This window comes from Gopherus flavomarginatus, chromosome 2 (genome assembly GCF_025201925.1).
Source record: "Gopherus flavomarginatus isolate rGopFla2 chromosome 2, rGopFla2.mat.asm, whole genome shotgun sequence".
NCBI classification, from domain to species: Eukaryota; Metazoa; Chordata; order Testudines; family Testudinidae; genus Gopherus; species Gopherus flavomarginatus.
In genome coordinates this window covers 299,677,453-299,688,770 of record NC_066618.1, presented here as the reverse complement: position 1 = coordinate 299,688,770, position 11,318 = coordinate 299,677,453, and the positions used below count along the sequence as shown (strand labels likewise).

Genomic DNA, 11,318 nt, shown 5'->3' with positions numbered 1-11,318 from the left:
AGGCAGGTCTGGGGGGATCAGGAATGTCAGTGCGATCGAGGGGCAGGAGCCATCGCCCACATGAGCAGGGCTCCCAGGAGCCAGACGGTGGCAGGGACTCGACCCAGCCCGAGAGGCTGCTGAACTTCAGGCTCATGCCCAGCTCGGCTCTGGCCTCTCGGGACTTTGGTTTTCAAAGATCAGTTTGTCCCAGGGCACAGTCACGGTGGCTCAGCCGGGGCCCTGACCTTGGGCCAGAACAAGGACGCTAGGAGAACCCCCAGCCGAGCTGGGGTTCGGGGGTATATGGGAGCAACAGGGGACACGGGAGGGCTCAGGTGGCCCAGGGAAGGGAATCTAAGCCCAGGAGGATGCCCCAGGGTTAGAACTAGCCACGAGGCTCTGCCTAGGCCAGGTGGCTTGGAAGTGATGGGGGTCCACTCCCTGTTGAGGGTAACAGACAGGGCTGGGCCAGGCGCACCAACCCCCAGCTCTGGCCATCATGCGCCTGTGGAAACCATCTGTCCTTTGGGCCTGAACGGATGGGAGCACGTGTGGGTGCCCATAGAGCCAGGCTGCATTTTGTAGGCCCTACAAATATGGCGCTTTTCCATTTCTTCTGACAGTGACGCAATTTTATTTCTTTTGTTAAAAAACACCCCCTCCCCCCGCGATTCTTTCAGCTCCGGGAGACATTTCCCTCCCTTGGCCAGGCTGGCGATGCCTTGGGGGCACTGGGTGGCTTCACAGTGTCTCTAGCCGTGCAGGGGAGTCCGGGAGCAAATGGGGGTCACCCCACAGTGCAGCCATCTGGCTGAGCAGACGGCCTGTCGAACCCCCCCATCCCTGGGAACCAGCCATCCCCGGTGCTGGTGATGCCCAGGCAGCCTCCCCCAGGGCAGACCCAGTTCCCTCCCTACTCGCCCTAAATCACAGCGGGGCAAAGGCTATCCCAGCTACAGAGATGCAGGAGAATGGTCAGGGGTCACAGGCACACTGGAGTGGGGACGGGGGGGTCTGTCCCATTGCCCTGCCCTAACACTCCCCATCTCCCCACGGTGCCTCAGCAATGGATCTCGTAGGCGATCTGCGGCTGGAACGCGAGTCCCTGATTGACAAACAGTTCGCTGGCCTCCCGCTCACCCTCCTCCTCCCCCTCCAGGGTCTGTGTGGCCTGGTCCTGCAGTGGCTCTGGAAGCCCCGGGAAGGCCCCGGCCAGCCCCTCGGGGTCCTTGTAGGTGGCGAAGAGCGGCTTGGTGCGGTCGATGACGAACATCTCATGGCCCCGCTCATCACGGTACTCCTCCAGCTGGGCGAACGTGGTGGGCCCGTCCGAGTAGTCGTTGACATAGAGGATGTTCTCCTCCTTCTTGGCCTTTTTCCGCTTGCGGTGCTTCCTGTAGATCATGACGATGAGGAGCAGGGCGACGAGGGCCAGCAGCGAGATCCCCACGGCGATGGCCGTCTGCGTGGCCATGCTCAGGGCGTTGAAGTCCATGCTCTCCATGTCGTAGAGGGGCTCCTGGCTGACGTCCACGGAGGCTGGGTAGGAGAGCGGCGGCAGCGGCGGTGGCTGCTGCTGGGAGAGGTTGACCATGAGGTGGAAGAGCACGCGGGCCGTGCCGCCCGGGTTGGAGGCCTCGCACGCATACTTGCCGGCGTGGGCCACCGTGATGTTGTTGAGGAAGAGCATCCCGCTCCCCGTGTCCGAGTCGAAGCGCTCCCTGCCGCCGCGCTCGCGCAGCTCCGCCCTTCTGCCCAGCGGCTTGGCGCTCGCTGTGACAGGCCCTGCCCGCACGTGGGCCACCTTCCGCCAGCTCACCAGCGGCTGCGGGTAGCCGGAGGCCTGGCAGGAGACCCGCAGGTCTTCCCCGAGGTGGGCCGTCACCTCCAGGGGTTCCACCTGCACTACAGGTGGGATGCAGATCAGGCTGTTCCCAGAGACGTCCAGCAGGCTCTGGTAGGCCAAGCGGGGAGGCTCTGAGCACACAATCTTCTTGTCCAGTGAGCTGAGGAGACGCTGCCCTTCCTCCTTGATCCAGACGCCAAGCCAGTGCAGGGCGCAGTCACATCGCCAGGGGTTTTCTGCCAAGAGAAGCTGGGTCAGTCAGGACGGTGTCCAGCCACCTGACCCCCACCCCAAGCCAACGCAGGCGCCGGCTGATGAAGAGGCAGGTCCAGGCAGAGCACCGGGCTGAAGGAAGCTGTGCTGGCAGCTCCAGGGAGCCGGGGTGGATAGCACGGGGGAATGGACTGAAATTCAGTCGAAGGAAAGTCTGGCTGAAGCTGGAGGAGTTTCCTTGCAGGGAGAGCTCAGGGTGGTCCAGGAAGGGGGGCTCCTGGGCTGAGCACAGGTGAGGGGTGCAGAGGGGCGACCAATCTCCCCCGGGGGCAGGCTGGTTACGCCTCGCTCCTCTCCAGCACATCCTGCTCTGAGGGAGCTTTGGCACCTCAGCCTCCACACCCCAGCGCTATCGTCCCCACTGCACTGCCTGGGGGGGACACTCAGGGTCCCACAGGGCACGTGTGCAGAGCCGGGAATCAAACCCAGGTCTCTCCACTCCCCGCCCCGGCTGCTAACTGCTAGATCCGCTGCCTCTCAGAGACGCCTGTCAGGTGGAGAGATGTTGAATGACGCCATTGCTGGGGGAGTATCCTGGGGGACCAGTCAGCACCCTCTATCCCCTCTGGACAACAGGGGGCAACCCCATGGCAGCTAATTCCCCAGGCCTCACTGCCTGAGCCAAGGCCTCATCTCCTGTTCCCAGGGTCGAGGGGGAGGGAAGAGGTCCCTCTCAGCAGCCTGCAATCCCACTCCTGGCCCAGAGCCTTGGCTCTCTCTGCCAGCTCCCTGCTCTGCTTCGTGGCATCCAGGCCAGATTGCTGCGGGGGCCCCAACACCCTGACTGCTGGGTGGTGGGTCCAGCCAGGGTCAGGGCCTGGTCACAGATTATTATTGGACTTTCAGAGGGAGCCCCTGCTCCTGCCAAGCAACAAGACCAGCAGATTCCCCCCCAGCCTCCCTGCCTGACCTGCAGGTGGTGCTCCAGCAGCCAGGAGCCCTGGCACAGGTGGGCCGGGCGGTTACCTGTCAGCCTCAGCACCTGCAGGCTGATGAGGGGGCGCAGGGCGGCACGGCTGATGGTGCGCAGGTTGTTTTTGCTGAGGTCGAGCAGGGCGAGGGAGGAGAGCCCCGCCAGCGCCTGCTCCTCCAGCCTCTCGATGCTGTTCTCCTGCAGGTGCAGCTCCTGCAGCCTCTGCAACGGAGCACGGGGAGGGAGAGTCACCTGCAACGGCTGCTCGCTTGGCCGCTGACACCCGCCAGCAGACATGGCCTGACACGCCTGACATGCGCACACATGTGCAAACACACGCCTGCACCAGCAGGCACATGTCACTGTGCACACATCCACGCCCCGAGTCCCCCCACCAAACACCGCCATGTACACAGAGGCTGACGTACGCCTGCCGGTTCCAACCCCGACTCGCATACACGTTCCCCCCACGCACACATCCAGAATGCCACAAGCCGCTGCCCTTCATGCTGTGAGCCACAAGAGACCCCCCCAGTTTCTCAGGGACCCTGGAGGCTCAGCTCTTTCCATGTACCACCCCTGGGAGATGGGGGAACATGATTCCCACATTACGGGGTGGGGGAATCCAGGCTTCCAGCCTCACATCCGTTTCTCAGGCCATTCCAGCCCCTTGTCTGTTGTGTTCGGTGGCTGGACAGGTGCGGGAGCTGCAGCCAGCCGCAGTCTGAGTCCAGGCAGCGGGGTCTCCGCTTGGCACTGCAAGCAGCGCCGACAAAACCCAGTGCAATCACCTGGATACAAGCACGTCCATTGCATGTGGGCATGGGCGGGCTGGGCAGGGAATCCTGATGACCCCACCCTAGGGGCCCTGGCACTGCATGCAGCCCCCTTGGCAGTGCTGTTACCACTCCAGGCTGCCCAGGCAAGCCAGGGCTCCCTCCCTGGCCTCATCCCAGGAGCGGAGCACCTGTCTCCCCTGGCATCAGGGGACGCAGGCAGTGCCCTCTCACCTGCAGGGCGCAGAAGGTGAAGTCCAGCAGCTTGGTGATCTGGTTGCCAGCCAGGTAGAGGACACGCAGGTGCTCCAGGCCCTTGAAGATGCTGCTGTCGAGGAGATGGATGCGGTTGCCATTGAGGGCTAGCTCCAACAGGTGCTGCTGGCTGCGGAAGGCGCCCGGCTCCAGTGCCGAGATGGTGTTGTTCTGCATGTAGAGGTACTGCAGGCCCCGCAGCGCCACCAGGTCCTGCTGGTGGATCTGCGTGATGCTGTTATCCTGCAGGAAGACGGTCTGCGGAGGAGACACGGGGTGAGAGCAACACCCTGGCTCCACCCCCCAGGGGGCACTGCCTTCCCCAGCCCCCCGCAACCTCCCTGCCCTATGGTGAGAAACAGATGCATCTCCCCCTGGAGTAACCCAGCACTGACAGACCCTCCCTCCCCCGCATGCCAGGCCTTGGCCAAGGGCTCTCCATACCAGCCCAGGCAGGGATAACACCCCAGTAGCTGTCACTAGGGCATCTGCTCCGGGGTCGGGTCTGTCATAAACAGATAGCTAAGGGTTAATGTCTCTTTCACCTGGAAAGGAGTAACCTGAAACACCTGACCAAAGGACCAATCAGGAAACAAGACTTTTTCAAATCTGGGTGGAGGGAAGTTTTGGGGTGTGAGTTCTTTGTTCTTTGTGTTGTGTCTGTGCCCTCTCGGCTCTGAGAGTGATTTTTCTATCTCCTGGCTTTCTAATCTTCTGTTTCCAAGTTGTAAGTACAAAGATAGTAAGACAATAGATTTATATTGTTTTCTTTTGTATTTACATGTGTGTAGTTGCTGGAATGTTTTAAATTGTATTTTTTTTTGATAAGGCTGTTTATTCATTTTTCTTTTAAGCAATTGACCCTGTATATTGCCACCTTGATACAGAGACTATATATTATGTCCTTTTTCACTCTTTTTATATAAAGCTTTCTTTTTAAGACCTGTTGGAGTTTTTCTTTAGTGGGGACTCCAGGGAACTGAGTCTGCAGCTCACCAGGGAATTGGTGGGAGGAAGAAGTCAGGGGGGAAATCTCTTTGTGTTAGATTTACTAAGCCTGACTTTGCATACCCTCTGGGTGAGGGCGGGAGAGAGATTAGCTCTCTCGGTACTTGTGTTTCCAGGACTGGAAGCAGGGAATCTCCTAGGGTCGTCCAGGGAGGGGAGCCTGGGAGGAAGTAACCAGGAAACAAGGGGAGGGGGTTATTTCCCTTTGTTGTAGGACTCAAGGCATCTGAGTCTGCGGGTTCCCCAGGGAAGGTTTTGGGGAGACCACAGTGAGCTAGGCACTGTATAATTCCTGGCTGGTGGCAGCTTTACCAGGTCCAAGCTGGTAACTAAGCTCGGAGGTTTTCATGCTAACACCCATATTTTGGACACTAAGGTCCAGATCTGGGAAAAAATGTTATGACAGGGTCCCAGTGGACATGGGGGCATTCTAGCAGGGTTTACCCAGAATTCACTGAGGCTTAGCACAGCACTGGCCTTTCCTTCCTTTCTCCTGGTTTCTCTAGCCTCGTTCGGTGGCTGCAGGCTGGCGAGGGGCCTGCTGCCTGGTTCACCCAGCGGATGGGGTGAAGCTGTTACTGCCGATGGCCCCTTCTGACCCAGCCCCCGTGGAGTATACACCAGGAGTTAGGTGCTCAGGGCACGACATTCTCCCCAGTCCTAAGCGCTGTAGCTAAGTCAAGTTAATTTTTATGTGTAGACCAGTCATTGCTATGCACAACATCACTATGATCCAGCCTCTCCTCTCCATTCATCCCACTCAAACCTCATCCCGGCTCTCAGCATCTCCATCAGGCACCATCCTTCTCTCTGGCCCTGCCAAACGCAATCTTCCCTGCTCCTCTCCATTCTGCTGCAAAGACGGTTCTCCCAGCGGGCCCCTTTGACCACATCGCCCCCTCTCTTTAGATCCCTCCCCAGACTCCCCCTTCTCTAGCACATTCAACACAAGCTACTGTCTTCGGCCGTGGGTGTGTTGAGACAACTTCCTGCCATGAACTAGTATCGTACCCTTGTTCTCCCCCACTTGTAGCCAGCTGTTGTCTCTTGCCCTGTACTTAACCTGGGCAGGGACTTCTTATTCTGTCTGTACAGCACCTAGCGCTACCATAATAATTGCCCCATGTCTCTGTTTCCCTCTCTGTAGAAGGGGATAATGACCCTTCTCCCCACCCCCAGGTGCCTGCTGGATGGATGCCAACATGAAACTGAGTGGGCCTGGGGGTGCCCAGCCATACCTGGGTGGAGGGGTGGATGCTGGCCGGGATCTCCTTGAGGCCCAGGGAGCCGCACTCCACAGTCATGCTGTAGCAGCGGCAAGTGGCAGGGCAGCCATTGGCCCTAAGCGCCAGCAGGAGGAGCGACGAGACAAGCAGGGCCATTTTAAACCAGCTGGCAAAGAGACAGAGAGCAGGGGCTGAATATCGCCAATGCAGAACAGAGCCCTGCCCCAAACCCCACCGCCCCTGTGGAGCTGGGACTAGAACCAGGTTCCCTGGCTCTAAAGAGCGCACTTGCCCACTGAGCCAGGGGAGGTTTTCTCAGCCCAGCCCCAGCGGTAGGTCCCTGCTCCTGGACACAGGTCCAGCCCCCAGGAGGCGATGCTCACATGTGAGTCCTACCCATCCATCCCCAAACCAGACTGGGCTCCTACAGCCCAGAGCTACCCTCACCCCCGGGGAGAGGGCCAAGAGCTGAGGTCTATGGTGCGGTGACCGTGTGGAAGGGCCGGTTAGAGGCAGGAGAATGGCCTGGAGCAGCCCCCACAATGGGGAGGATTGGTGGGGGGGGGGCATCCATGGAGCGAGGAACGTGGACTCTGAATGGCAGAGCAAATGGGGGAGTTGGCTCCCAAGGGACACAGGGCAGATGCTTTGAGCTGGGTGGGCCAGAGGCTGGACAGGAGGGCACAGCCCTGCCCCAGCGCTTGGGTACGACCAGCTCAAGCCTTTCCAGCTACACCATCAAGATTTGGTCACTGCTCAGTGGGGCTTATAGGGATGGAAGCTCCATCTGACCCAGCCCAGCTCCATCCCTGAGTGCCAATCGTGCCCCACCCCCAGCCTTCCCTCCCTGCCCCCAACTCCCCATTCCAGCTCTTCCGTCCCTCAGTGCCAATCCCCCCGGCCTTCCCTCCCTGCCCCCAACTCCCCATTCCAGCTCTTCCGTCCCTCAGCGCCAATCCCCCCGGCCTCACCTCCCTGCACCAGCCCCTCATCCCAGCTCCTTCTCTGTCCCTGAGTGCCAATCCCCCCCGGCCTTCCCTCCCTGCCCCAGCCCCCCATCCCAGCTCCTTCTCCGTCCCTGAGCACCAATCCCCCCCGGCCTTCCCTCCCTGCCCCAGCCCCCCATCCCAGCTCCTTCTCCGTCCCTGAGTGCCAATCCCCCCCAGCCCCTCATCCCAGCTCCTCTGTCCCCGAGCGCCAATCCTCCCCAGCCTTCCCTCCCTGTCCCAGCCCCATTCCAGCTCCTTCTCCGTCCCTGAGCGCCAATACCCCCCCAGCCTTCCCTCCCTGCACCAGCCCCCCATCCCAGCTCCTTCTCCGTCCCTGAGCGCCAATCCCCCCCCAGCCTTCCCTCCCTGCACCAGCCCCCCATCCGAGCTCCTCCATCCCTGAGCGCCAATCCCGCCCCAGCCCCTCATCCCAGTTCCTCTGTCCCCGAGCGCCAATCCCCCCCGGCCTTCCCTCCCTGCCCCAGCCCCCCATTCCAGCTCCTTCTCCGTCCCTGAGCACCAATCCCCCCCGGCCTTCCCTCCCTGTCCCAGCCCCATTCCAGCTCCTTCTCCGTCCCTGAGCGCCAATACCCCCCCCAGCCTTCCCTCCCTGCCCCAGCCCCCCATTCCAGCTCCTTCTCCGTCCCTGAGCACCAATCCCCCCAGCCTTCCCTCCCTGTCCCAGCCCCCATTCCAGCTCCTTCTCCGTCCCTGCTCTGCAGCCATGTTGCCAGGTCACCGTCCTGGCCTGCACCCACTGATGCCAAGCAGAGTTTGCCAAGTGACTCCCATGGCAGCAGGATTGGGCCCTCTGCTTCACAGCCACACGAGGCCAGGCTGACAGCCCTAAGCCCAACAGCCTGGGGCGTCCCACAAGGGGCAGAGCAAAGGGGCTCACCCTCCAGGTCCCATTCCGTCCCTGGCCTCCCGGCAGAGGCTCCGGCAAGTGCCGGTGGCAGTGTCAGCTCTGGCCCCCTGCCCTGGCGAAGGCAGGACTGAGACCCAGTGAACTCATCACACCAGCTGCCAGACAGGAATGGGGAGGACTGGGGGGGTCGCCTTGTCCTGGAACCAGCCACCCCTCAAGAACGCCCCTGCTCCCCCTCCCCAAGGACCAACATGGCATTGGCTAGTGGGAGCTCCCGCTGCTCAGGGGCCTGCCCTGGGCTCCCTGTGGGGAAGAAGCAGTCAGCCTGGCTGAGGCTCAGAGAGGAAGGCCCCTCTCTGGCTGGACCTAATGCAGGGCAAATGCCAGGCGGAGCTGTGTCTGGCAGCCTGGAGGAGGCGCCCTAGCCAGCCAGCTGGGACAGGGTGTGGGGTGGTGAGTGATGGGGGAGCAGCGACACCACGTTCCCCAGGGTGTTGTGTTAAAGGGACATAGCGCTTATTACACAAAGCGAGGGGTGGGGGGTCGCACCCCATGCCAGCCCCAAACTTTGAAAGCAGGCAGGAGAGAGACGCTCCAGTGGCTTGGGCGCTGGCCTCCTGTGACGCACCAGGGAGCAGGGCAGATTGACCTGGGAATGTTGCTGGGGAGATACATTGGGGATGGGGGGCTTCCCTTGAAGGCAGATCCCTGAGCTGTAACCTGAGCCAGGAGGGGGGTGGGCAGAAGTGACACCCTCTGGCGAGAGACTGGACAAAGGAGAGGAGGAGCTGGGGGAGGAGGAAGAGAGCTGCTGAAGGAGGTTTTAGTTTTAGTTTTGGTCTGGGGGGGTGCAACGTAGGGAACCCCAAGCTGGGGGCTAAGCTCCCTGCCCCCCGAGAAGGACTTGGCTGAGGGGTCCTGGCTGTACCTACAAGCTCTGTTTTAGACAACGCTCCCACTGTCCAATAAACCTTCCATTTTACTGGCTGGTTGAGAGTCACGGTGAATCCTAGGAAGAGGGGTGCAGGGTGCTGACTCCCCCACACTCTGTGACACCTCCAGAGCAGAAGCTCCCCATCCCTGATCCCCCTGATGCCTGGGACATACCCCCAGAGCTCTGTCTGCTGGGGATTCGCAAGCTGCTTTCACTAATTTGTCATTGTCTGGGGAGACCCGACTTCCAGTTCCGCAGCCGCTAGCAGAATAAGAGTGGGCCCTCGTCCCAAAGAGTAGCAATGGGAGGGAGGGTCCCCTGCCCCTCTGGAACAGCCATGGGGACCAGGAGAACTGCCTTGGAGAACGCTGCCTACAATGGTGTCCAGGAGCCCCAGGACTGGGCCACCACTGGCTATTTGTCCCCTGCCCCCTTCAGACTATGACACCCAAAAACCTGCCCTGGGGCATCCCCTTAACTAGGCCCAGGCCCTGGGGCCCCGCAGAGCCCTGTGCTGCCCCAGAGCCGGCCCAGCCGGAGCACAGTGAGGGGGTCTCCTTTGCCCACGTGCTTTGGGGCACAGCTTCACCCCACAGGTGAGGGGGCAGTGGCAGGATGGGGCCCCTGGGCTGGAGACAGGCAGCCGTGGTCACGAGGAGACAGGGCAGCAGGAGATGCTCCCAGGCAGCGAGGTCTTTCCTGCTACAAGGGTGGGAGACCCGCTTGGCCCGCCGGACCCCAGGCTCAGGCCCAGAGCCAGGCCAGAGACAATGGCCCACTCACTGGTTCACTGGGGTCCTTGTGCCGCCATCCCCACCCCTGAACAGGCAGAGAAAGCTCAGCACCTCCTGAACCCATTAGAGGCTTTGGCTCCGTCTCCAGCAACCAAGCAAAGCCCCGAATGCCAGCGCCACCCCCCCAGGAGGGCTCACACCAGGGCAGGCCCGCCCTCCTCCCTAGCCCCCGCCCCAGCCCCAGCCCAGGGGATGGAGAGGCGATTGCTCACTGCTGACAGGTGCTGGGCTGGACCATGACACCAAAGACCCTAGCAGCAATGCAGCAGGGGTGGGGGCTGTGCGAGCTGCTGCCTCCAGGGTGGAAGGGCTCGCCCCGGCCCATTCCATTCTCGCCTTTTTTTCTGCCAAGATTCTCCATCCCGGTGCTGACCCTGCCAATGGGAGGACACGTCCCCAGACAGACCTCGGCTCACTCAGCAGCCTTCAGATGGCGAGGACTTCCCGGGCACTGGATCCTGTGACCCTGACGGGAGCAGGGTGCTAAGTCCTGCACTAACCCCCGAGCCAGGCTCCCCTCCTGTCCTGACACACGGCCTCGTGGGCACAGCCCCGGGAGGGCTCAGGAGAGCCGGGTTCAACTCCTGACTTTGCCACAGACTCCCTGCATGACCCTGGGAGTGTCACTTACTGTGTGCAGCGGTGTAAACAGAGGGGAGCCCTCCTCACCTCCCTGGATGAATCCATGAGGGGTGGCGCAAGGGGCCATGGAAGTGCCTAGAAGCTTTTATTGCATCCACCAGTGTCCTGGGCCCGTCACAGAGAGCGCAAAGGAGAGAGGGCCCTGCCCACCCCAGATACACCAACCCGCCAGGCGGCCCAAGCACGGACGCTGGGTATTCTCACAGGCCGTTCATGGTCCGTCCTGCCGCAGATTCAGTTCCCGCTGGTTACTGTTTGCCATGGCTTGTGTCAAGGACTTGGGAGACCTGTAACATGCCAATGGGCAGCACAGGCTGGGTCACAGAGCTGGAGTGAACTCCTGGGTTGGTGTGTGTGCAGCAGAGAGCCCCCTTTATTCCCATTTCAGCCCAGCCCCATCTCCTGCGTGCACACCTAAGGCCCCAGTGAGCCAGAGCTAGGCTGGCCAAGTGCAGGGCTTTTGGCACAGGCGCAGCCATTCGCAGGGCAGCGAAGCTGCTGGCTTATCCCAGTGTGATGGGCTGGTCCCAGTCAGGTCTCTGCCTGACTGTTCCCCTCCCCCAGCCATTCTTGGGGCAAGTGTCCAGCATAGCAGGGCAGGAGCTCTGGCCAATTTGCTGATCCCTGCCCAATGCTGTCACCAGAGCAATGAGGCTGAATCCAGGAGTCAATATTCCTACGCTGAGTTTCTACTCGTGGCTAATAGATGCTTGTTTTCAACACCCCACGCACCGCCCACTGCCTGCTAATCACAGAGACACCCGGAGCTGGGCGGCGAATCCAGCCTGCCGTGGAGCTGTCCAACCGCTGGC

The 11,318-nt window shown here is 61.3% G+C and overlaps 1 protein-coding gene across 2 annotated transcripts in view; it reads right to left on the bottom strand.

Annotated features, from left to right (window-relative positions):
- Positions 1–601: 601 nt before the first annotated feature.
- LRRC24 (leucine rich repeat containing 24) overlaps positions 602–11,318 on the bottom strand; it is a 48,801-nt gene continuing 38,084 nt past the window's right edge. For both annotated transcript variants that reach the window (XM_050940964.1, XM_050940963.1), the window contains 4 exons: positions 6,292–6,445; positions 4,025–4,303; positions 3,068–3,236; positions 602–2,064 (listed from right to left, as the gene is read on the bottom strand). In XM_050940964.1, coding sequence (XP_050796921.1) covers positions 1,043–2,064; positions 3,068–3,236; positions 4,025–4,303; positions 6,292–6,435 — 1,614 coding nt within the window. In that variant the 5' untranslated portion in view covers positions 6,436–6,445 and the 3' untranslated portion in view covers positions 602–1,042. The remainder of the gene's footprint in view (positions 2,065–3,067; positions 3,237–4,024; positions 4,304–6,291; positions 6,446–11,318) is intronic.